The following is a 27,076-nucleotide window of genomic DNA, read 5'->3' on the forward strand; positions in this document are numbered from 1 at the left end:
GGCCCCCTTCTCTATTCCTTCTTTTGGAAAATCAAAAAAAAAATAATGAGAGGGGAGGATTTCCAGCCCCCCGCTCCCTCCCCTTTTACTCGCCTTCTACGACACGCAGGGAATACGTGGGAAGTATTCTTTCTCCCCTATCCCCAGGGATATATATATATATATATATATATATATATATATATATATATATATATATATATATATATATATATATATATATATATATTATCCCTGGGGATAGGGGAGAAAGAATACTTCCCACGTATTCCCTGCGTGTCGTAGAAGGCGACTAAAAGGGGAGGGAGCGCGGGGCTGGAAAGCTTCCCCTCTCGGGGTTTTTTTTTTTTTTAATTTTCCAAAACAAGGAACAGAGAAGGGGGCCAGGTGAGGATATTCCCTCCAAGGCCCAGTCCTCTGTTCTTAACGCTACCTCGCTAACGCGGGAAATGGCGAATAGTTTGAAAGAAAAAAATATATATATATATATATATATATATATATATATATATATATATATATATATATATATATTCGCCATTTCCCGCGTTAGCATCATGATCAGACAACTGAGCTTAAGAGGGGAAAAACCCTCACTTGGTCCCATTCTCTGTTCTCTCTTTTAGAAAAGTAAACATAATTTCAGATCAACGAAAAAGACAATTTTGGTATGAAATTATAACACTGAATATCCTTTTTTCCCCTATACTTTATTATGAATTTTGTATGAATGTGAATAGCACTGCCATACGCTTCCTGGTTTAGAATTATAGATCGCTCGTGCAGCTGGTGGCACTTAGACGATGATGAGGCAGTACTCACTGGCGCCCATCTGTACCTAGGTGATTATTAAACTGTATGGAGAACTGGGTATATAACCCCTCTCTTATTTCCGCTTTGGCTCACTCTACCCCGACGAAGGCTGCCGGCGCAGAGGTTGTCTGTAGGTACTCCTCCTTACACGTACTTCAAGGGGACACTTTTGAAATTGTATTATTAGAAGCATTGGAGTTTTCGTGTGCATAAAGTTCCACTTATATCATCGAGTCTGGTTTGATGAAAGTGACGTCTTGCGTTTCTAGGTACATGCGATAGCCATCAGGTGGCTACGACAGATTCCAAGCGGCTGCGACAGACTTCAGGAGGCTACGACAGACTTTCATGTGGCTGTGAAAGATTTCAGGTGGCTGTCACAGACTTCAGGTAGCTGCGAAAGACTCTGCGTGGCTGCGACAGACTTCAGGTGGCTGCGACAGACTTAAAGTGGCTGCGACAGATGCCAGGTGGCAGCGATACACTTCAGGTGTCTGCGACAGACTTCACTCACCTTCATCTGCCTCCAGAAGGGTTTAGCTCCCTTTAGGCGGCTGCGTGTGTTTGCCCCTGAGGATGACGCTCGTCTGGTTTCGTCTGGTGGTGGGGTCAGCGGCGGTGGCTTGGGCCGCCGCCGCCGAGACGACAGACGACGGCCACCAGAAGCCTGATCTCAGCACCTACTCCGCGAGGCGCTACAGGTAAGGATAGTAATACTTGCCTTCCCATCTACCACTTCTCATCCATTGCTGGTTTTGAATTCTGTTAATTACTTCATCTTTTGCGACGGCTATTCTATTGCGCACTCCTACCCACCCTGTGGGCGGTGGGCCAAGACGATACAGAGTGCACAAAATCAATGTTCAGGGAGACTGGGCCTCAAGGGATTGAAATACATTGTACGTTGCAGTATATTCCGTACCAGCTTTAGTTTTTTAGCTACAGGTTCATCAGCCCTTTTCATTGTCTCCTTATCTGGTCCTTATTCACATGATCTGCTTCTCCTCGTCCCCAGAGACGCCAATGTTGCTGCCCTCGGTCATAGAGTCACAAGAACCTGTCTTCTTCCCAAAAAGGTTGGTGCTGGCCCACTTCCTCTCTGGAGGGAAAAGTTGAGAGAGAGAGAGAGAGAGAGAGAGAGAGAGAGAGAGAGAGAGAGAGAGAGAGAGAGAGAGAGAGAGAGAGAGAGAATGTGTGAGGGGTAGATGATAGAATGCAGGGAAGTGTTGTGGAGGAAGGAACTGTGTAGTCTCCGGTTCTTTGAAGACATTTTCTTGAGGGGTTGTGTTCAGTGCTCACCACTGAGAAGGTATTTCGCCTATAGCGGAGCTACTGCATTGGAGTGCCTCGGTCCGGATTCGGACCCCCCTTAGCCTCTCTCTCTCTCTCTCTCTCTCTCTCTCTCTCTCTCTCTCTCTCTCTCTCTCTCTCTCTCTCTCTCTCTCTCTTTGCAGTAAACTCGCTCACATGAAAGAAAGAGATCCCACATCAGCCTGAAATAATCCGTAGTGCGTTCTCTTATTCATTGTCAGTTACTTTCAAATGAAGCCTTTCATCCCATTTGCCACCTAGAAATTTAGCGTTGACTGGACCTTCACTATAAATAATTGAGTAGCTCTGGCCTACAGCATTCTTGCTAACTACGCGGTTGGGGATTGGGTGATATACAATGATTGAATGGGTGTGGATGGCTACATGTTCTTCACTGAAGGATACAGACTACAGTTAGCTATACAGATTAAGTTCACTTGTTTAGGTGAGGCGAGAGATTTTAGAGGATGTGGAATGGGAAGCTAAATTAAGTGGAGTGAGCAAAGTTTGTTATAGACGAAGTGTATTAGACTAAATAGTGTACGTGGTGTGACAGAAGCTGGTATACGTGGTGTGAGAGAGAATTGTGCACGTGGTGTGAGAGAGGATGGTGATCGTGATGTGAGGGAGAATTGTGCATGTTGTGTGAGAGAAACTGATTTACGTGGTGAAAGAGAGGTTGGTGTACTTGGTGTGAGAGGGATTGATGTACGTGGTGAGAGAGGCTGGTGTGTGTGGTGTGAGAGAGTCTGGCGTGTGTGGTGTGAGAGAGACTGGTGTACTTGGTGTGAGAGGGATTGGTGTACGTGGTGAGAGAGGCTGATGTGTGTGGTGTGAGAGAGGCTGGCGTGTGTGGTGTGAGAGAGACTGGTGTACTTGGTGTGAGAGGGATTGGTGTATGTGGTGATAGAAGCTGGTGTGTGTGGTGTGAGAGAGGCTGGTGTGTGTGGTGTGAGAGAGACTGGTGTACTTGGTGTGAGAGGGATTGGTGTACGTGGTGAGAGAGGCTGGTGTGTGTGGTGTGAGAGAGGCTGGTGTGTGTGGTGTGAGAGAGACTGGTGTGCTTGGTGTGAGAGGGATTGGTGTAGGTGATGAGAGAAGCTGGTGTGTGTGGTGTGAGAGAGGCTGGTGTGTGTGGTGTGAGAGAGACTGGTGTACTAGGTGTGAGAGGGATTGGTGTACGTGGTGAGAGAGGCTGGTGTGTGTGGTGTGAGAGAGGCTGGTGTGTGTGGTGTGAGAGAGACTGGTGTACTTGGTGTGAGAGGGATTGATGTACGTGGTGAGAGAAGCTGGTGTGTGTGGTGTGAGAGGCTGGTGTGTGTGGTGTGAGAGAGACTGGTGTACTTGGTGTGAGAGATATTTGAGAGATGGTGGCGATGGTTGGATTATCGTTCTCGATGTAAGAATCTCTTGGTGTCTTTACAGTACCAAATTGTGGCGTATGTGGAGCTGAATATTTCAGTGTATCTTGAACAATATGACAGCGTATGTAGGGTTAGCCCGGTGATTGGGGATTATACTCACTGTGGAGTGGAAGCTGGTCACCCACTGGCGCAGATGAGGCTTCAACTCATGCCACTGACGTGGAAAATCATATTCAACCTATTATTGAAAAGAGAAAAAGAAATCGTCTCATTTTATACACTTACGTGGAGAAATCGTTGCATGTATATGGGGCAGACTATGGTGTATGTGAAGTGAAAAATATATTCACTATTCGTAGAATTAGAGAATTTGGTTCGAATGTTGTATATCTGGAGTGGGAGTTTGGCATGTGAAAGTATGGGGTGTGTATGGAGGTAAGAGAACGGCGTATCACTATTACCAATTCTGTACAGTACGGAGAGGGAGTTGTGCCCTCGTGGTGCTCCGCCTCTTGAGTGAGTTAGCGTGTGTGTGTGTGTGTGTGTGTGTGTGTGGACCGGGGAATATGAAGAGTGGGAGACTGTAATTGTATTCAGACGAGAGACATGTGCGGTGTACATGCAATATGAAACTGTGGAGTGGATGGAGTATAAGCGTGGTATATGTTGTGTGATGAGTGAGGAGCGAGAGACCTGTTAAGATCTTTACTATATCCTCCCGTTCAGATCTTCACTATATCCTCGCGTTGAGACCTGGACTATATCCGACCGTTAAGATCTTTATTTAATCCTCCAATTCACCAGAGCTTCTCGCTGGGCCTTGAGAGACGCGAGACAGACGAGCAGGAATGAGACGTTCTCTCCCTGGGACGATGTGGCTGTCGCTGACCAAGACGGGTTCCACATGCCTGTGGTGCCGCCTCTGCAACCACTCTCGCACCCTTCCCTGCCTGCCTATGACGCCCTTCTCCGCTTTCGGGATATTTTGCCAGATCTTTGGGACGTAGAGGATCCCACGAAGGATGCGGGCGGCTACTGGGATTCTCAGGATCACAATGGGGACCCCAGGAAGGGGGTTTCTGGTACCCAAGGAGTCGTCTCTCAAGGTAAAGGATAAGTTGAGGAGTCAGGATATTTCACACACTCCTTATGTGGTGGGAAAAGATGCTGCACATCATCGTAAGTCAGTGGATGAGCGTGAATCAGTTCATTCCAGATAATTGGGGGAATGTGTGTTAATAGATCTATTCTAAATGGCTTAGGATAGATATAATTTAGCTTGGGTTGACAGCTGGGCATGTGCTGATGAACGATCGTTAAGAATGGAGCTGAGGAGAAGGTTTTGGATGAGCTTGTTGAAGGTACGTGACGCTATAAGGAGGGAGGAAGTGACAGGTGAGGAGTGACACGAAAGCGAAGGATCGGTAAATGTATGAATATGTGATGGTAATTGTGAGGCTACTACGACTACTACTATTACCACCACCACCACCACCACCACTACTACTACTACTACTACTACTACTACTACTACTACTACGATTACTCCTACAACAACAACAACTACTACGACTACTACTACTGTGTATAACCCAAAGTCAAGGGCAAGTGGAACGTCTGAGAGATAGGTTGTTTAAGATTGTTTAACGGCATGGAACAGATGGCTATGCAGCTATGTAGGGATAATTCGTTTTTTCAAGTACGTGTGGAATATGTATTGTAAAATAGTAAATACTGGTGCCTAACTATCGAAAATATAATCCAAAGTTTGGTTAGAATTATATGAAAAGTTGTAAAAGTCGGAATTTGTTATCTTGATGGTGCGTCAGAATCTGGTGAGTGGTATACGGAGGTACGACAACTTTTCCCGCCTGCGGCAGCACAGACATGAAGCAAAGCACTGCTTTTAATCTACTAATTACCCAGATACATGAGACCAATGAAGTCCATCCGCGCTGTGATAAGACAACTGTTTCCTCTGATGATTGAAAAATGAATTGTTTAAACATATCTCTTCTGATATAAGGGAATTAGATATTGGCATGCGGTAGGTACATGGCAGAAAGTCTGCAGGCAATGCAAAGGAATTTGATCTTGTATGTGAACTAAGAGAGAGAGAGAGATTAGAAGATTTGGGACGGAATGTAGACCTATGGAGGGGACATGCTGTAAAGTTAAGGAAGAATGTGTGCCTTAAAATAATCAAGCAACGGGAAGGAATATGACAGAGAGGTTGGAGGAGAGAGGGAGAGAGAGTGTGGCATCGTGAGGGCGTCGAAGATGTTGACACTGCTTCCGTTCACTCCGCCATTTGCATGCATATCTCATCTTTATTAACTCTAACATTTGTCCTCTCTTATTCCAGCCAGTATGCATGTCATTTTACTATTGATATTAATATTTTCATCTTAAAAAGGGAGTTTCTTTTCATATCCTTGAATCTAGACCTCTTTTACACCCTCCGTGTTTGGAAAGTTTATGTAACCGTGTCTCAGTCTTTTACCTCCAGTGCTCCGACTGACATCCCCTTCATGACTTGACACCGTGTTCATGACCTCTCTGTATGACATCCCTTAGGCCCTCTTTAGAACTTTCCCTGACGCCGCTTTCATGACATCTAACCCCATTTTTGAGACCCCCCCCTTAGAACATTCCCTGGAAACACCCCTCCCTTCCCTCATGGCACCCTTTCATCACCTCTTTCATGACTCCCTCCACCCAGGATAACCCTTCATCACAAGCCACTCACGTTGCTTCACTCATAACAGTTCCTGACTCCCACTTTGTCAACTCCCAACTCTCTCTCCTTTGTGGCACGCGAGGCCCTCTTTATACCTCGTTCACAACTAATGTCACCCTCGTTGCTCCTCCTCCTCCAGCCTTGCCTGTGATGTGTGGGACCTACCACATCCCCGGGGGCGCCAGCCTTACTCTCCAGACGCCTTATTACCCATCTCGCTACAACAACAGGTTCAGATGTCGCTGGACCATCACAGTGAGTACCTACTACAACCCCTGGCAGACCCCCATCATTCGTTGGTCTCCGTAAGTCTTGCTGGTCGTACAGTAGGGCGTGGTGAGTCGTGGGACCAAGGTGGTCTTCAGGTAGACCCTGGTTAGCTTCGAGGTGTGTTTTAGTGCCTTCTTGAAATGTCTTAGTTGACGGTGGGTCTTGTGGGTCTTTACGTTGGGTCAGGGTGTGAACTGATGGTCTTGTCGTTTTCTCCCATGAGTTCTCATGGTAGGTTCTGGTAGTCAAAGTAGTTTTATCGTGAGCTGATGAAATTTTGGGTTCGCATTACCCCATTATGAGTCTAGATGATCTATGGTATACTCGTATACCTAGTCTCGCAAAGCCCCTTTTTTTTGAGCTAGTAGGCTCACAGGAAGAGGCGGTGGTCCTGTTTTAAGTCCTTGTGGTCTCATGGTAGTTACTGTGTAGTTCGTCCAGATGGCATTATGGTAGGCTATGGTATCTGTCTCAGGAACCTTTAGCATTTCTCTGATGGTCATTCCATCAAGGCTGTCTGGTAGCGGTGGGTCTTACTGGACTTGCTGAGGACGGTGGGTGACAGCGAATTTCATCAGAACGATACACATATACTAATCTATGTAAAGAAAGCTTCTTTTCTTTTTCTTATCTCTGTTATCAGATTTTGTAGTGCGTCTGCCCTGAACTCGTATCTTACTGGCGTTTGAATGATATTGAGATAACTGTTTTACATTGATTTTTCTATCGAACTGTTGTTTAGTGTGTAACAAAAGGACGTATTCATGAGGGAAAAGAAGAGAGGATACATAAAGCGAAGTCACAAACACACAGAGACACACACACACACACACACACACACACACACACACACACACACACATACACACACACGAGAACGTAGACGCCACACATCCCTTGTTTGTGTGGGCCACATGGTAAAGCTGTGATGGTGATCTGGTCTCTTTGACAGACGAGCAGCGAGCAAGCAACGATGACGGTCCACTGTAATACCTTCAGTCTTGGCACGGGCGACGCTCTCACCTTGGCATATAAGCCAGGCAAACCCAGGCGGTAAGGCGTTGTGAAGGGCGTTTTCTTTTTATTCTTATCTGAGACGGCGCGGGCAACAGGCCCTCATCAAAGCCATCTCTCTCTCTCTCTCTCTCTCTCTCTCTCTCTCTCTCTCTCTCTCTCTCTGTTTGAATATATACACGTTTGTTTGTTTGTTTGCTTGTGTGTGTGTGTGTGTGTGTGTGTGTGTGTGTGTGTGTGTGTGTGTGTGTGTATGTGTGTGTGCGCGGGCAACTTGAGGCTCTATCAAGGCAATCTCATTCTCTCTCTCTCTCTCTCTCTCTCTCTCTCTCTCTCTCTCTCTCTCTCTCTCTCTCTATTTGAATATATACACGTTTGTTTGTTTGTTTGCGTGTGTGTGTGTGTGTGTGTGTGTGTGTGTGTGTGTGTGTGTGTGTGTATGTGTGTGTGCGCGGGCAACTTGAGGCTCTATCAAGGCAATCTCATTCTCTCTCTCTCTCTCTCTCTCTCTCTCTCTCTCTCTCTCTCTGAATATATACACGTTTGTTTATGTGTGTGTGTGTGTGTGGGCAACTTGATGCCCTATCAAGGCCATCTCATTCTCTCTCTCTCTCTCTCTCTCTCTCTCTCTCTCTCTCTCTCTCTCTCTCTCTCTCTCTGTTTATATATTTATTCATACATACGTGTAAAGAGGGAGCTTTAGACTCCTGGGGACCCCATGTGTAATATAATCCTTGCACCATCTTACAAGATCTTCAACCCGCTGGTGATCCTCCCTCCGAAAATACAACGTCGCGCTTTGGTAGGGAGAGGAGGGGTTGAGGAGGAGGAGGAGGAGGAGGAGGAGACTGGGTGCAGGAGGAGGAGGAGGGGGAGGAGGAGGAGGAGGAGGAGGAGGAGACTGGGTGCAGGAGGAGGAGGAGGAGGAGGAGGAGCCCTGCATCCAGGCCATACCACCACTACCTTCTCATCTTGGTATTGCAGGTACCAGTGGCGTAAAGGTCCCGTGAACCAGACCCTCCACACCGCCATTGTCACACTCGTCTTCAGCTCCAACAGATACAAGAACAGCCTGGGGTTCTCCTGTACTATCACGGCTCTGGGTGAGTGCAACTTGCCTCGTGATATGGGTATGGTCGGTCCTGGTGTCTTTCCTATACGAGTGTGTTCGATGTATCGTGTTTCTGACGACATATTTCCTCCAAAGGGCGAAGCCATTGGCTTTGTTTCTATACAATTGGGCTCAGTTTTAGCCAATATCTGTCCTCTTCTTATAGGTTCTGACGACGCTGTTTTTTTTTTTTTATCTTATTCTATCATCTTTATAACGTTAGAATTTGCTGTCTTCAGTATTTCATTAAGTGTAAGACATTCCTGTCATATATCCATTATCTTGATGGTTAAGAGTAAGCTCATGAGACTACTTTTGAGCAAAATTTTTGAGGATCACAGTTTCTAGGCATCTCAGCTCTGAATTCTCAAAAGTTACACATGCCCGCAAATCTCCTTACACACTAAAATCCTTCTTTCGCAATGCTGAGTTGTGATTTATCATCCAAACCTCTTTTTTTTTTTTCATGTTGTGTCCTCCAGTTGCGGACTTAAGTTCCCCTCGAAGGCGGACCTTAAATGCAACATCGAAAAAGGATTAAGAAAGATAGAGAAGTTAGAAAAGAGAGATCTGAATAATCTAAAAGTTTTGTAGGAAACTGTAATCCTCCTTTATATATATATATATATATATATATATATATATATATATATATATATATATATATATATATATATATATATATATATATATATATATATAAAGGGGCAGGTTGCACAGTTAGAAAAAAAGGTATGAGAAGGTACAGAATGCTAAAGCTTAGCGATGTAAGAAGAGAAACAGACATCAGAGCGTCCCACACCCTGAAGCTGCCAACGGGCACACGGAAAGCTTGTGACGCACTGCCTTGCCGCACATCACCATGGGCTAATCTGGTGTAGAGGAGGAAGATCACTTCCTTGTAACGCTGGACAGGCGTTACCCCCTCTTCCTCTATCTTTCCTGTGTATCATTTATTTCATTGTCGTCTCCATCTTCATCGTCACCGTACGTTTAAAGAATCCTCGTCTCCATCTTCATCGTCACCGTTTTTGCAGAGGAGGAAAGGTCACAGTTACGTTTCCACAGGCCCAGTGACGACGACAAGTGCACCAACCACGACGACCACTGAAGCAACCAACACTACCGCCACCACCACCACTCCAACGACAGTGACTACCACAACCACTGCGAAATCCCCAGTTGGCAAGACAACGCGACCAGCCATTACCACAACGACTTCACCTACCAGCACGACGAGGCCGACCTCCAGCACTGCTCTCGACACCACCAGTTCGACCACAGGGCTGCCACTGTCACACCCTGACTGTGGTATATCCGAGACGACCAACAGGATAGTCAACGGGAATGTGGCATCGGCTCACAAGTTCCCATGGCAGGTCAGTTCCCAAGTTGCCCGCGTCTCCGTTGATTTTCTCCTCCTGTTGCTACTGTTGCTGTCGCTGTTCCTGTCTGCTCCTGCCTCTGTGTTGCTTTAGTTACTACAGGTTGCCGTTCTCATTCCTGTCATCGCTACTCTTGTTTCTACAGACTACGTTGCTACCATTGTGTCTATGATCATTGTCATTATGGCTATTGGAGCTACTGCTTTTACTACCACTATTGTCTGGTGGCGCGATGAGCGATGGCGTAGTGTGGTGGTGTAGTAAGCTGAGATATCTCCAACAGGCTCTGCTGACGACAGAATGGAGCGACGGGCAGAAGCAACTGTGTGGAGGCAGCCTCGTCAACACCCAGTGGGTGCTGACCGCCGCTCACTGCGTACTGAGGTGAGCCTCCTCCTCCTCCTCCTCCAACACACACACACAACACACACACACACACACACTGGGAGCGTCTGCACTCACACACACGTACGCATAGGACATAGCACACATACACCCATGCATACCACACAGCAGGACTGTAGCAGATACAGGAAAGATGGGCGCCACTGTACAGCTGAGGTAAAGTTATCGAACGCAAGTGATGTTCTCAGAGAGGGATGAAGGAGCGACGTCTCTCAAACGAGGAGGAAAGTGAAGCTAGGGAACGGGACCACGTCAGAGGGATATCGAAGGTTGATGAGTCTGGTGGCTCTTCCAAGACGAGAAGTGAGGGAAGTAGTCTGGAGGAGGGAAATACGGGTCAGGCACAAAGGGAAGGCCACACACTTGAGGGGCAACGTTCGACATAGAAATATACCGTCAAGAGGGGTTGAGGAAGTTCAAATGAACTTGTCAAAAGGTGAGGCGTTCCGAGAAGCGTTTGACTCAGGATTGACAGGCCGAGAGAGAGAGAGAGAGAGAGAGAGAGAGAGAGAGAGAGAGAGAGAGAGAGAGAGAGAGAGAGGCTCCAAATCCTCCAAATCAGCTGGAAGACTTTGACTAGTAAACAGTTCTTGACGAAGTGCACCTAGCCCGAGTTACCAGAGGCCATGATCAGAAAATGGGGATAACTCTATTTATGAGGAAAGTAAAGAAATACTGATTCAGTGTTGATAACGGTGCCTAACTGGATTAGTCAAAGCAAGGAGACGGAGAGCGCCTGCAATTTTGAAGGACTTGAAAAACTTAATGTTGTTCGAAACACAAAAGACAGAACCCCACGACTGTAGAACTCTTGCCCCCGTATTCTACAAATAGGCAACTGCAGATGGCTAATTACACTTAGAGGTGAAATTGTGAACGTAAGCAGCATGTAGAAGTTTTGAAACGTTGTATGACTGAAAAGGTTTAAGAGATGGGGACTCACGAGTGTAGAACTTCCTTCCTGTACAGTACAAATGGATGATTACTGATAGGTATTGACATATAAGGGACACACAATATATATATAGTGACGCTACAGACGTAAACCTACCACAATAGAGTTAAAGAACTCTCGAAGTAATTTTTTCTTCCCCCTCTTTCGCCCTCAGTGTTGATTGGTAATTGCTTCAATATCTGTCACTTATTCCCACCACCGGCTCGGGCTATTTTCCCATACACTGCTTATCTGTTTCTGTTGTGACTGGAGAAGTAGACTTGTCATCGGCTTAGTCTACTGTTAGATTTAATGGCCTTCGGTTTTGAAGTATAAAGGAAGCCTTTCCGTTATCCTAGTGAGATATTAAATGCACTGACGATATCATTATTTCCCCCTTCATTCATTTTTTTTTTTCCCCTCACTCGTTCCACGTCTCTTCCTAGTCCCTCCCAGTGCATCTCTTCCATCCCAGTAACTCACGTCTCTTCCAGAACCTTCCCCGGGGACCGCGACGAACCTTATCATTGCATTGGGCGACTCCTGAGCCAGCCAGCCCCTCCCCCCCGACGTCAATCCTCACACTGGACGAATTATCATTTCTTTTTTCCCCCTCTCTCTCCGACGTGGTGCTTTGCAGGAAGAAGGGCGGCGGGAAACTGTGGCTGCCGACGGTGAAGGTCAAGCTGGGTTTACACCGCATCAACGACCCAGGCAGAGTCAGCGTCATAGCCGCTGCCGTCAACATCCACCCGAAGAACAGCTTCTCCCACGACGTCGCCCTCATCAAGTGGGTGTGCCTCTCTCTCTCTCTCTCTCTCTCTCTCTCTCTCTCTCTCTCTCTCTCTCTCTCTCTCTCTCTCTGACGTCAGAGAACCCCCGCAAGACTTTTCCGTCGGTGGCCAAATATTTGCCACCTTGACTGGAGTATATAGTTTCGTTTCATCCGTCTTGATCGACAATACTTTCGATCTAAATCAGACGATCTTATCTCTTATATATTCTTGGACTTGCTTTCTGCTACTTAGAAAATAAAAGAGAGAAGAATAAGCTACAACCTCTGTTCTTAGGATCTCGATCCTCTGTTTAAGGGTAGGGAAATCCAGAATATTGTATTCTTTCTGAAGTACAGCCTGGAACTCACTTTCCCTTAATTTCTTTTGCTCGCTTGAATTTCATTAAGAATCCGTCCGTATAAGAAATGTAACTCTTTTCGTCCCTATTTTTTGTTATATCTAAGCTGCTATAACCACAGAGAACCTATGGAGGATAAAGACTTTCAAATATACTGAGGACGCTCGTTAATGCTGTATTTAGAGCAGGATTTTATTGATATGCGTACTTGGGAAAGAAACTTCTGTTTTCAGGAATGGTTTCTTTTTCCAATAAGGGCCTTGAGAGATATTTACACTCCGAGACGAGACGTTTTAAAAGATTTTTTTTTCACTTTCTCTAAAATTCATAAATACATTTCATTGTCTCTTAATTTTCCCTTTCATAGTGCTCTCTATATCTCGATATTTCAATCAAATTCCAGGCCTTGAAGTGGACTTTTGTCCGTGACTGGAGCCTTCAACGAAAAAAAAAAAGGATATTCTATTTCTATCATTCTATCTCTCTTGGTATGGCTGACGCTGCGTGATGACTGTTTTCTCTCAAATGGGTAGTCAGGAGTGGGGAAAAAAAATAAAGGGGATGGGGGAAGGAAGAAGTAATAGAGTGGGAAAACAGTAAAATTGCAATTTTGTGTGTGAAACTGTAGAGCGCCAGTTTATTGAAGAGTGTGAGTAGTTTGCTGAATACCTATTTCTAGAAGGTTATTTCATATACCCCTGGCGTAGTGATGTGTGTGTGTGTGTGTGTGTGTGTGTGTGTGTGTGTGTGTGTGTGTGTGTTGGTTTAGAAAGGACATCAGCCAAGCAAGGCTCGGTAGCGTTTCGCTGAGTATATCGGTGAATGACAGAGAGGGGGCTTTTCTCTTGGCTTCGAGGCAGCTTTAGAGATGTGATTAATTCTCTCTCTCTCACACACACACACTCTCTCTCTCTCCCTCCCTCGGCAGATTGCCCTCCGCCGTCTCGCTAGACTCCCGGGTACGACCAGTGTGTCTGCCGCCCCGTTCTATGCTGCATTACAACGTCACCGGGGTGCGCCTCACGTCCTCTGGATGGGGCAAGACAGAGACAGGTAACACTGCGCTCCCTCACCGTCCGTGTCTGTCTGTACATGATCCAAGGATCTGGCCTTGATGAAACACGACTGTTGCACGAGTGTACATGGTGTATCTAGAGTTCGTGGGTATTGCTTAGAAAGTGTTATTGGCTATATATATATATATATATATATATATATATATATATATATATATATATATATATATATATATATATATGGTATACCGGGGTTGACGTGCTGTCAGTGGATTGAACCGGGGCATGTGAAGCGTCTAGGGTAAACCATGGAACGTTTTGCGGGGCCTGGATGTGGAAAGGGAGCTGTGGTTTCGGTGCATTACACAAGACAGCTAGAGACTAAGTGTGAACGAATGTGGCCTTTGTTGTCTTTTCCTAGCGATACCTCGCACGCGCGCGGGTGGAAGGGGGTGCCATTTCATGTGTTGCGGGGCAACGACGGGTATGGATGAAGGCAGCAAGTATGAATATGTACATGTGTATATATGTATATGTCTGTGTATGTATATGTATGCATACGTTAAAATGTACATTTTGCGCATGTGGGCGTTTGTGTATATACATGTGTATGTGGGTGTGTTGGGCCATTCTCTCGTGTGTTTCCTTGCGCTACCTCGCTAACGCGGGAGACAGCGACTAAGTATAATAGAATAGATGAATATAGATCATCCCTAGGGATAGGGGAGAAAGAATACTTCCCACGTAGTCCCCGCGTGTCGTAAAAGGCGACTAAAAGGGGAGGGAGCTGGAGGCTGGAAATCCTCCCCTTCCATTTTTAATTTTCCGAAAGAACAGAGAAGGGGGCCAAGTGAGGATATTTTCTCTGAGGCTCAGTCCTCTGTTCTGTTCTTAACGCTACCTTGCTTACGCGGGAAATGGCGAATATATATATATATATATATATATATATATATATATATATATATATATATATATATATATATATATATATATATAGATATAGATAGATAGATAGATAGATAGATAGATATATCCACTTTATACAGACCTTCACTAATACTCATGTTTGAATTCCTTGTGTATTCAATCTTAGAAAATTCACAGATATTTCTCCTGAAGGTATTACAAGCTAAAGTGATAACCTGCCCTCGTAACACACAAATAGCAATCACGCAATAAGAAAATGAGGCCCTCTACAACTTTGTGCTAAGAAAATGAGGCCCGCTACAACTTTGTGCTTAGTATATGTTATGGAAGTGAGGCTTTCCATTATAACCTCTTTTGTGTCTCTAGTTTAGGCTTCCTTTCTTTCCCCCCAACAGGGAAGGTGAGTCTTGAGCTGCGAGAGCTGAGCCAACTGGGTATAGAGTCAGGGATCTGCAAGAGAGTGTTTGGGAAGTACATCACTGGACATCACTTCTGTACCTCCGGCGTCGGCGTCAAACACATCTGTCTGGTAGGTGGAGGCAATATCTGCAGGAGTCTTTCCGCAGTTCACCCAGCTGTTCAACCTCCCCTTGGGGTTGGTCGGAAACCTTGGTAACTAGCTAAGTTTTCCTTACTGATCTGCCAGAGTTGGGCTGTAGGATGAGGGAGTTCCTTACTAAAAGAATACGATCACTTTGGGAGTCAGGAATATCTTGTAATATTCGACAAGTGCTAGTTAGGTAGGCTGTATATATCGGTACTTTGGACGCGAAGTTACCTGATGGTTCTGACGTCATCAGGAGATTGGTATACAGACCGTCTGGTAAGCTTTACCTAAAAAAGTGAAACGATGTGATAAGGAGATAAGAAAATCCTGGACTGCCCTCCTCAGCAATTTTTTTTTTTTTTTCTATTTGGAGAGGCCCTCAGCGCGGAAGGGTTGTCGTTACAACACAGCTGTTCTAAATAAGGCAAGAATAAGCCCCTGATTGGATATGATCGTCTCATTACCTCGTTAGCAAGTCCCTGGTTGGATATGATAATCTCATTACCTCGTTGGCAGACTTGATGGAAACCATGACACGAAAGGTCTAAAGTCGCTCACAGAATCACCATGTCGTTCTTGAGCAAAGCACTCGAAGTCATTATCAGTTCACAGGATATGGATGGGGTAATAGTTGTGTGGCTGAGAAGAGTAGTTGACTTGCCATGATCAATTAGAACTAAGGAATGAAGATCAGTCCTCAGAACGGTTATACGAAGCAAGTGGAGTGCTTAAAGGATATCACTCTTGGTGGAGTGCTGCAGGGGTCAGTCTTGGTGGAGTGCTGCAGGGGTCAGTCCTGGTGGAGTGCTGCAGGAGTCAGTCCTGGTGGAGTGCTGCAGGGGTCAGTCCTGGTGGAGTGCTGCAGGGGTCAGTCCTGGTGGAGTGCTGCAAGGGTCAGTCCTGGTGGAGTGCTGCAGGGGTCAGTCTTAGTGGAGTGCTGCGGGGGTCAGTCTTGGTGGAGTGCTGCAGGGATTTATTCATGGGTGGAGTGCTGCAGGGGTTAGTCCAGGTGGAGTGCTGCAGGGGTCAGTCTTGGTGGAGTGCTGCAGGGGTCAGTCTTGGATGGAGTGCTGCAGAGATCAGTCTTGGAACCTTCTCTCTCTCCGATACTCATCAGTGACACTACTAACGGGCGATTTCGTAAAATATCTACTTTCTCAAACGACACAGAACTAGGGCGTAAAAGGCGCAGCAGATATTGAACGTGTACAGATGCAAGCAGCTTAAACCATCTTACAAATCGGGTGTACAGCTACCAAATGGTTAAGAAAAAATATATCGATAAGTGCAATGTTTTACACCCACACCAGTTATAAAAATGAAGAGATAAACTGAAGTATAAGATATCTTGACCCAGACAACGTAAGTGAGGATGAAAACTTACGAGTAATGACCAGCCAAGTCCAAAAGCTAAGTGAGCAGTAGTGAGTAGAATAAGTAAAAGGGGCTTTGTGGGCAGGGCATCTGAGTTCAGTTCTGTGGAACTGATCCTCACTCTTTGAAATCACTTTGGTGCATCTCCAACGTTCAACACTGTGATGAAAAAGAGATATTTAGTTTAGAAAAATGCACAGCGTAGCAGAACTAGTTACCAAGATGATAAATTCCTTGCGTTAACTCATTTGGTATAGAAAGGTGGAAGATAAGAAGGGATTCACCACTGTCATCTAAGCTCGTCAAATGGGCAGGCAACCTTGGTATAAAAATCTACTTCAGATTAGATACGTTCGATGTCACTCATTGTTGCGGATGCAGACTCGTAGTTAAGCGATCTGCTTCGAAAGAGAAGTGCTTTTTACGTGAATAGGGTATTTGTACAGAGAAACTAAAAGACTTATACGTCAAAGTAAACGTCATTATGAATTGTATAGTGCTGAAGATAACGAAAGAAACTCAAAGGAGTTCAATAGTTATGTAAGGAGTAAGGGAGTCAGTCAGTTATTTACAGAAAACGGTGACTTTGAACTAAGAAATCGATTTCGTAGCAAAGATTTTAATTCATTTTTTCGATTTTACAGTTGAAGACAAAAGTCATGTCCCAAACACAGTTCTGTTTCTAAGAAGTGAAAACATTGTATATCATACTGACATAAAAGATGAGATATCCTGCCAGCACTAAACAAAACGGTAGGCTCACATGAATTTTATCCGAGACCAATGAAAGAGGCGTTTTAGAAATGAGATAGCTAAACCCTTGGCTGCCATTTGCAATAAACGCTTGCTGCTGGAAACGTTCTTGAGGAACTGAAGTCTGCCAATGTTACGTCGATCTGCACAATATGATTTTCGACGAAATCGTTCTTGTCTGACAAATCTGATTCCTTTTGTGACATAATCAACATGTATGATGAAAGTAAAGCAGTTGATGTCATCTATTTGGATTTTCAAAGAGATTTCGATAAAGTTTAATATTAAAGGTTACTTCCAAAAATTAGATAACAATGTATAGGTTGGGTTGTACTTCGGTGGATAGGAAACTGGTTGACTGGCCGTAAACAAAGAGCCTCGGAATGGTTAGATGTATCAAGTGGTGTGCAACAGGGACCGATTTTCTTTTTCGTACACATTAATGATACTGATAATGGACTGCATTGTAAAATATCGGAAGCTGCAGACGAAGCTAAGTTGGGAAATAAACCTACAGCAGTAACTGAACGACTGCGGCTTCAAACGGAAACAGATGTACTGATGGATTGGGTTCACAGGTAGCAAATGAATTGTGTTATCAGTAAGCGCAAAGTTTTACATTACTGTTGTAGAAAGGAAAAGACAAGCTATTGAGCTATAAAAGATGAATGTGATAAAAGACTCAGGTATAACAATCTCTGCTGACCTAAAGCCAAGTAAGCAGCGAGCAGAAGCTATAGATATGAATGAAATATTTTAGGTTCAATACGTTGGGCTATTGTTTTGAGTCTAAGGAAATCATCTTCACTCTTTACAAGTCACGGGTGCGTCCCCATCTTAAGTTTCTATATTCAGTTTTGGCCACATTACGTGAAAAAGGAATATAAACAGAATGGAGAGAGTATATGGGCTACTTGCAGCCCGCGGGCCACTAAGTAGATACCGTTTCTCTGTGCTACCAAGATGCGACCAAACCTACTCTTGTCCAAACTTGACTCAACTTTCTTCTCTCCAGCCTAACTTCGTGAGGCTTTATCTTCCCTCTCTTCGAATCTGTTCTGAATCATGGCTTTCCATCCAGAACCATTTGTAACCCACTCGCCTTGTTGCCCCTCCCAGGGAGACTCAGGTGGGCCCGTCATGCGGGAGGTGGAGTCTCGCATGGTCCTGATGGGCGTCGTTAGCTTCGTGGCCACCAAGAACTGCACGCTCGAATACCCCGACGGGCACACCTCCGTCGTTCACTTCCTCGATTGGATCTGGGACACGATCGGACATCCAGCTGCCTGAACAAGCTAACGGATGCTAGTCGACCACTTTCCACAATCTTCTGGCAAGACGCTGATATTTCTTGTAAGATCCCAAGGCCTGGTAGGGCTAACGATCTCGCTTTCGTATGTATAGTTTCTGTTAATAAAACCTAACATCCTCTTTGCTTTCTTAGCAGCTTCGTTGCCATGCTGGGAGAAGTTGAAGTTAATGGAGACAGTGACCCCTAGATTTCTCACACTAAGGGTGGCCTTCATCCTGTAACTCATCAGGGCATAATAGTTTTTCTTTTTTTTTTGTTGAGTTTTCCTACTTGTAACAGCTGACATTTAGTAACGTTAAATGGCATTTGCCATTTACTAGACCACTCAGCGATCATATCTAGATGGCCTCATAATCTTAGCATACCTCTTCAGTTGATATGACATTGCCGATCTTTTTGTATCATTTGGAAATTCGGACACTATGATATTCAGCCGTACGTCAATAATTTCATTCTTCTCCTTCATGTGTTATGTGCTGTTTCCTGAAGGCCGGGGTGGCGTCGGGAATCGCTTACAGCAAGAATATATATATATATATATATATATATATATATATATATATATATATATATATATATATATATATATATATATATATATATATATATTTGTTCATTATCTCTGTATTCTGAAGATGTAAGATATCACGAAAGCATTCGAATCTGTTTCATATTCCTTGTGGCTACGAGCTTATATATATATATATATATATATATATATATATATATATATATATATATATATATATATATATATATATATATACATATATATATATATATATATCCCCGGGGATAGGGAGAAAGAATACTTCCCACGTATTCCCTGCGTGTCGTAGAAGGCGACTAAAAGGGAAGGGAGCGGGGGGCTGGAAATCCTCCCTTTTTGTTTTTTTTTTCCCCAAAGAAGGAACAGAGAAGGGGGCCAGATGAGGATATTCCCTCAAAGGCCCAGTCCTCTGTTCTGAACGCTACCTCGCTAACGCGAGAAATGGCGAATAGTATGAAAGAAAAGAAAATATATGTAAGTGAAAGAAATAACCTTCCCTAACCACCAGATTTTATTGCCTTTGTTGATAAACGTCAGAGATATTTTCAGTCTCAAAAAAAAAAAAAAAAGTTTAGATCACCTGTGGAAATTCTTTGATGGCTAGGATGTAAAGTGATTCTGTCCGACTACATTCTTCTCGCTGACTGATCATGCGCGAGCAAAACCAAGAGACAGTGGCTTCGACGAAGGCAAGAGATGGTCGTGATGAAATGAATTGCTGGGGTAATGGGCTGTCGTCCACAGGGATCCCATTGCTTGCATCGCTTGATTTCATATACTGTTTAAGACTGCAGCAGTCCATGTGCTGAATTATGACACGGCATCTGAACAAAATGTTAAGGCAGGTTGTGCTGGAGTGTGTGTGTGTGTGTGTGTGTGTGTGAGGGGAGATGCGCACAGTGGACAGTTGTTGTCCATAGCATAAGTATATAATTGCGCCTTGCCCAGCATAACATGGCATCGCCACCTTCATTATGAACGTACAGCAGTGATTTCTCTAATTTCACTTGACTTTACCGTTGAGTATTTTCCCTAACTTATCGTAAGCACTGTTTCAAAGGACGAATTTTCTTGCACTTTACGTCAAAAAATTCATTCCGTTACCCTTCATAAAAAGATAAAAGGTGGCAATAATGTACGAGTTGAGAACTGTCATGGCCAGCTTAGTTAGCTAATGCAGCGTTGCCAGACGGACTGTAAGTACAAGTACGATACTTTTGGCGTGTGTACGTGCACAATAGCATTCATCCTATAATTTGAAATTTAAGATGATATTCTTTTGTAATTTGCGATAATTTTTTCGTGAAGAAAAATAAAAATGAAACGAGGAAAAACATTTGATAACTGAGAATAGTAATATAGTTGTACCTGCTGGATGTATCAAATAATACAATCTAACTTGTCTGGCGCAAATGTATTGGTACTGCGAGTAGAGGAACTTTCAATTAATCTACTGTCGTTCGTACATCATGTCTGAACAGTCTGATAAGCAGAAAGGAATGGAAAGAGGTGAAGGATCTGATGCAGTGAAGGAAAAAAAAAAAAAAAAGACGTGAACAGAAATAGACCTGAGTGGGAGGAAAAGTTTCCTTGATTGAGGACTTTAAAGAGAGATCCATACAAGGCTCTTCGTCGCAACTGTGGTATTGAACTAACTTCAGATAACAACCATTAAATTCCATGAAAACAGTGAAAAGTACAAGAAAATGTGTGTGCCATCCTCAGCAAAAACTATGATATAGTTATTTGCTAACAATAGTACACTAGTAAAACCAGTAAAAGTGATTCTGTTAAAGCTGCCGAAATATAGATGACTGCACTTAAGATGGAACACAATATAAGTTTCCGTATGGCTGATCATTTATGTAGTCTCTAAATGTTTCCCAGACTCAGCAGCAATTGCACAAGAATTGAGAATGAAAAGGACAAAGTGCCAGAAAGTGTGTTAATGTTATGGCAAGGTCTCACGAGCAGCACCTAATTGGCCCTTGAAGCAGACCAAGTTTAGCAGTCTAGTGGATGAATCTACAGACATAACCACCTCTCAGAATTCAATGTATTTTGGTAACAATGGCTGAAGAAAATGCCGTTTTGGAATTTAGTGCCGATATTGAATTCCACCTGAAAAGCAGAGAATGATTTATGTAATTTGAAGTAGCAGTATAATTTTGTAAGCCTATGTACTACTGTATACATGTCAAAATGGCAATTATACACCATCTTCAGGAAAAAAAAAATCATTGTACGATACTTTTGCCCAAAATACGATAATTATTGACCTGAGTGGTACGATAATTTGGCTGAAAGGATCTGGCAGATCTGCTTGAACGTTGCATCAGTTGTCGACAAGTTGACCTTGTGCTGTTGCTGTGGAAGGGTGTGCCGATTACTCATAGTTGAAAGTCCTCCAGATTGTTTGGTTTCTTTAGCGAGTCACGATCGGGATAAGGTATTTGTGAACAGTTCCTCAAAATGTGTGATGAGATATACTTAACGTGTACTGTTGTAATTGACATTAATAGTTTTCATATACAAGTGTTTCAAACATGACGAGTCTCCCCCGCTGTGAAAGAGAATCGTGTAATTAATGTGGCTCTAATTTCCCGCATTATGATCTAACAGGCCACTGGGTCCTAACGAGGCTGTTTGTAGTATACAATAGATAGGAAAATAGAAACTCATGGATTAATGTGGTAAGTGTGGACATGCATATGTAAATCATTCATAGACAGTAGGATGTGTAAATGTTAGCTGTAGATTTGAAGCGAAATATCTAACCAATATATGCTCAAACGCAACCATGGTACTGCTTTTAACCAATCTAGTTAGTAAATCAACCCATAGCTTAACAATCCTGTTGAAGAGAAAGTACTTCGCTTCATTCGAGGTCTAGGTTGACACCGTCAAACGTTGGCCTTCGAGTTTGTATCCGACGGATCTTTCGTTAAGTAACATGTTAGATAAAGATAATTGTCGAAGCCTTTTACAATTTTTAAGTACTTGTATTAGATCGATTCTCTTGACCTTCTTTTGTGTAAGCATGTTAGATAAAGATGATTGTCGAAGCCTTTTATAATTTTTAAGTACTTGTATTAGATCGATTCTCTTGACCTTTTGTGTAAGCATGTTAAATAAAGATAATTGTCGAAGCCTTTTATAATTTTTAAGTACTTGTATTAGATCGATTCTCTTGACCTTCTTTTGTGTAAGCTAAAATATTTAAGTAATTTATTCTGTCTATCGTAGGTGTTTCTCATCGCATTATATTTTCCCCGATCTTTCTATGTCTTTCTTCAAACACCTTTACCCAAAACTGAACACAGTATTCAAGATGGTGACGCACTAGTGTCTTGTGAAGAGGGAGGATAATTTTGCTATACTTAAACCTATAGCCCTACCCAGGATTCCAAGAATTTTCATTTTCTTTATTGCAGTGAACTTACATGGCTTTAGGTCAACATGTTTACCAAATGGCGTCCTAGCTTCGTCTCTTCGATGTATATCAACTGACTGTTATATTTCTCTCTTGTGTCTCCCCTGATGATGTGATTATTACACGAAAGTGCACTTGGGAACTTTTCGTGTTTCATTTTCCCCATGGACTCATAGGAATATCTTGATCACGCACAAAATTGTGATCCTTTCCAATATATATATATATATATATATATATATATATATATATATATATATATATATATATATATATATATTTATTTATTTATTTATTTATTTATTTATCATACTTTGTCGCTGTCTCCCGCGTTAGCGAGGTAGCGCAAGGAAACAGACAAAAGAATTGCCCAACCCACCCACATACACATTTATATACATACACGTCCACACACGCACATATACATACCTATACATCTCAACGTATACATATATATACACACACAGACATATACATATATACACATTTACATAATTCATACTGTCTGCCCTTATTCATTCTCGTCGCCACCCCGCCACACATGAAATAACAACACCCTCCCCCAACATGTGCGCGAGGTATAGCGCTAGGAAAAGACAGTAAAAAGCCACATTCGTTCACACTCAGTCTCTAGCTGTCATGTATAATACACCGAAACCACGGCTCCCTTTCCACATCCAGGCCCACAAAACTTTCCATGGTTTACCCCAGACGCTTCACATGCCCTGGTTCAATCCATTGACAGCACGTCGACCCCAGTATACCACATCGTTCCAGTTCACTCTATTCCTTGCACGCCTTTCACCCTCCTGCATGCCCCGATCACTCAAAATCTTTTACACTCCATCTTTCCACCTCCAATTAGGTCTCCCACTTCTCCTCGTTCCCTCCACTTCTGACACATATATCCTCTGTCAATCTTTCCTCACTCGTTCTCTCCATGTGACGAAACCATTTCAAAACACCCTCTTCTGCTCTCTCAATCACACTCTTTTTATTACCACACATCTCTCTTACCCTTTCATTACTTACTCGATCAAACCACCTCACAACATATATTGTCCTTAAACATCTGATTTCCTGCACATCAACCCTCCTCCGCACAACTCTATCTATAGTTCTCGCTTCGCAACCATATAACATTGTTGGGACCACTATTCCTTCAAACATACCCATTTTTGCTTTCCAAGATAACGTTCCCGACTTCCACACATTCTTCAACGCTACCAGAACTTTCGCCCCCTCCCCCACCCTATGATTCACTTCCGCTTCCATGGTTCCACCCGCTGCCAAATCCACTCCCAGATATCTAAAACACTTCACTTCCTCCAGTTTTTCTCCACTCAAACTTACCTCCCAGTTGACTTGTCCCTCAACCCTACTGTACCTTGCTCCTATTCACATTTACTCTCAGTTTTCTTCTTTCACAAACTTTACCAAACTCAGTCACCAGCTTCTGTAGTTTCTCACCCGAATCAGCCACCAGCGCTGTATCATCAGCGAACAACAACTTACTTCCCAAGCTCTCTCATCCACAACAGACTGCACACTTGCCCCTCTTTCGAAAACTTTTGCATTCAGCTTCCTAACAACCCCATCCATAATCAAATTAAACAACCATGGAGACATCACAAACCCCTGCCGCAAACCAAGATTCACTGAGAACCAATCACTTTCCTCTCTTCCTACACGTACACATGCCTTACATTCTTGATAAAAACTTTTCATTGCTTTTAACAACTTGCCTCCTACACCATACACTCTTAATACCTTCCACAGAGAATCTCTATCAACTCTGTCATATGCCTTCTCCAGATCCATGAATGTTACATACAAATCCATCTGTTTTTCTGAGTATTTCTTACATACATTCTTCAAAGCGTACACCTGATCCACACATCCTCTACCACTTTTGAAACCACACTGCTCTTCCCCAATCTGATGCTCTGTACATGCATTTACCATCTCAATCGATACCATCCCATATAATTTCCCAGGAATACTCAACAAACGTATGCATCTGTAATTTGAACACTCACCTTTATCCCCTTTGCTTTTGTACAATGGCACTATGCATGCCTTCCGCTAATCCTAATGCACTTCATCATGAACCATACATTCAGTAAATATCCTTGCCAACCAGTCAACAACTCAGTCACCCCCCTTTTTTTTTAATAAATTCCACTGCAATACCATCCAAACCCGCTGCCTTGCCGGCTTTCATCTTCCACAATGCTTTTACTATCTCTTCTCTGTTCACCAAACCATCCTCCCTGACCCCCTTACTTTGCACACCACTTCGACCAAAGTATCCTACATCTGCCACTCTATCATCAAACACATTCAACAAACCTTCAAAATACTCACTCCATCTTCTCACTTCATTACTACTTGTTATTACCTCCCCATCAGCCTCCTTCACCAATGTTCCCATTTGTTCTCTTGTCTTACGTACTTTATTTATCTCCTTCCAAAATATCGTTTTATTCTCCCTAAAATTAAATGATACTCTCTCACCCCAACTCTCATTTGCCCTCTTTTTCCCCTCTTGCACCTTTCTCTTGACCTGCCTCTTTCTTTTACACATCTCCCAGTCATTCGCACTAATTCCCTGCAAAAATCGTCCAAACCCCTCTCTCTTCTCTTTCACTTACAATCTTACATCATCCCAACACTCACTACCTTTTCTGATCTCCCCTTCTCCCACATTTCTCATGTTACAAGCATCTTTTGCGCAAGCCATCACTGCTTCCCTAAATACGTCCCATTCCTCCCCCTCTACCCTTACGCCATTTGTCCTCACCTTTTTCCATTCTGCACTCAATCTCTCCTGGTACTTCCTCACACAAGTCTACTGTCCAGGCTCACTTACTCTCACCTTGGAGAGAGGTCTCCCTGGAGATAAAGAAGAAAGAATTCTACCCACGTATTCCCTACGTGTCGTAAAAAGCGACGAAGAAGAGCGGGAGCGGGGGCCGGAAACTCTTCCCATCTTGTATTTCAGCTTTTAAACGATGGAACAGGAGAAGGAGTGCTCATCCTCCTCTAAAGTTCAGGTTTTGGGTGTCTGAACGTGTGTGGATGTAACCAAGATTTAAAGAAAGGAGAGATAGGCAGTATGGTTAAGGAAAGGAAGTCATTATATATATCTCTTTACCTCTACTTTTAGAACATTCTTTATAACCCCATTTTGGCAACAGTCTTTGCCACTTCTGAGTCATCTAGCTGTGCGTGAAGGAAAGCCCAAAGGGAGAGAATGGTTTAGGAATGCCTTGGGCGTAGATTCAGTGGTTAGTGTGAAAGCAAATGCCAAGGAAAGGCTAGCGTTAATGGGTTGGCCTTGATTCGGGTCTCAACTGGCCCATCGTCTGAGGAAACATAAAAGAAAAAATAATTCTCTTCCTCATTGCTTGTTCCTTGTAGCACTGTGGCACCCACTTCATCCACCAGTGTATGTCTGTTATCCTGGGACGTCAGTTGTTCTCATTTCGAAAAGAAAAAAAAAAAGGGATAATTACATTAGTGTCCTCCGTTTTCCTCGCCGTCAGAATGTAACCTCAGATTTTCTGCACTACGTGTTGGACTTCATCTGACACCCTGTCGTGTAGTGCTACTGGGACGTTCCGCCCACTCGCTGCTTGTCTCCACCAAACGTCCTTCTATCCCGTCCTTCGCAAGGACAGTGGACTGCCTGGGTTTACCATCTCCATTCACTTTTAACCCTCTATCCTTCGGTTCACATCCGCATCCAAGTTGTCATGTCGTTTGCAAGTGTGTGTGTGTGTGTGTGTGTGTGTGTGTGTATGTGTGTGTGTGAGTGTGTGTGTGTGTGTGTGTGTGTGTGTGTGTGTTGTGTGTGTGTGTGTGTGTGTGTGTGTGTGTGTTGTGTGTGTGTGTGCGTGTGTGTGTATAATTCTGTTTGGGAGCTCAACAAACAACTCGCACAAGACATTGGCCTCAGTCAGTAATCTTATTTTTTTTTTTATTTTAGTTGCGACACTCTTTATCACAGCAGCTTGAGCAAACCATTAGCTGTTATCTGTAACGCAGTAGTTTCGTGCACCCTCGTCTCCCTCTGTTGGAGGGAGAGTTGTGTGTATTATGAAGCCTCATAATTCCATTCCTCGTTCCCGCTTCTCCACTTCCTCCACGTCATGGGGCTGGGCGGCACACACTCATCTGTGGCTGCTTTTCTTCGCCTGCGTTTTATGAGCGCCTCGACCACATCGTCGACCGTTGCCCAGATCTGATCCTCCTCCCGCATCCCCACGCGCTAATGGCCTTTTCCCTACAGGCGTCTACAGCCAAGCTGACATTGCCAAACCGTATGACCCTACCCACTGTTTGCGCTAAAACCATGATACCAGCGCATCCCTTTTCTAATCATGATGATATGCAGGAACGTCTGCCTTCATTGATGCTGCTGTTTCATTACCCCGGGACCTTATGTCACCTCACCAATACGAGGGTGGTCAGAATTCATTGTCGTGTTGGACTTACCTTAGAGTGAGCAGTTCCTCGACGAGAATTTTCCACATGCTGGTGGAGTCCGGTAACGCCTTAGAATGGATTATAACCGGATACGTAACTATGAATATGATTTTGATGCATTTTACCATGACTTAAGGCAATGTTTTGCTACATTGATTTCGATCCTGTTGTTGTCAGACCTTCACTATC

The 27,076-nt window shown here is 43.7% G+C and overlaps 2 protein-coding genes and 1 pseudogene across 4 annotated transcripts in view; all 3 read left to right on the top strand.

The window, feature by feature from the left end:
- The first annotated feature begins 914 nt into the window (after nt 1-914).
- LOC139764589 (uncharacterized) lies at nt 915-18,959 on the top strand. Its single transcript, XM_071691426.1, has 13 exons — nt 915-943; nt 1,083-1,514; nt 1,829-1,889; nt 4,293-4,594; nt 6,368-6,483; nt 7,451-7,551; nt 8,497-8,615; nt 9,692-10,002; nt 10,292-10,392; nt 11,988-12,137; nt 13,410-13,534; nt 14,823-14,956; nt 18,221-18,959. The coding sequence occupies exons 3-13, from the start codon at nt 1,837-1,839 to the stop codon at nt 18,389-18,391; spliced, it is 1,683 nt and encodes a 560-aa protein (XP_071547527.1). The 5' UTR covers nt 915-943; nt 1,083-1,514; nt 1,829-1,836; the 3' UTR covers nt 18,392-18,959.
- Nucleotides 18,960-19,613: 654 nt separating this feature from the next.
- Nucleotides 19,614-21,268, top strand: LOC139764884 (uncharacterized; annotated as a pseudogene).
- A 12-nt stretch (nt 21,269-21,280) lies between these two features.
- The window catches only part of LOC139745961 (solute carrier family 25 member 45-like), a 49,991-nt gene continuing 44,195 nt past the window's right edge, over nt 21,281-27,076 (top strand). Inside the window, exon 1 of one of the 3 annotated variants that reach the window (XM_071656715.1) lies at nt 21,281-21,412. The gene's annotated coding sequence lies outside the window, so the exon portion shown is untranslated. Of the gene's footprint in view, nt 21,413-21,466; nt 21,657-27,076 lie in introns of those variants that run through there. The other 2 variants (XM_071656749.1, XM_071656734.1) reach the window with 2 other exon arrangements.

This window comes from Panulirus ornatus, chromosome 4, assembly GCF_036320965.1.
Source record: "Panulirus ornatus isolate Po-2019 chromosome 4, ASM3632096v1, whole genome shotgun sequence".
Lineage (NCBI taxonomy): Eukaryota > Metazoa > Arthropoda > Malacostraca > Decapoda > Palinuridae > Panulirus > Panulirus ornatus.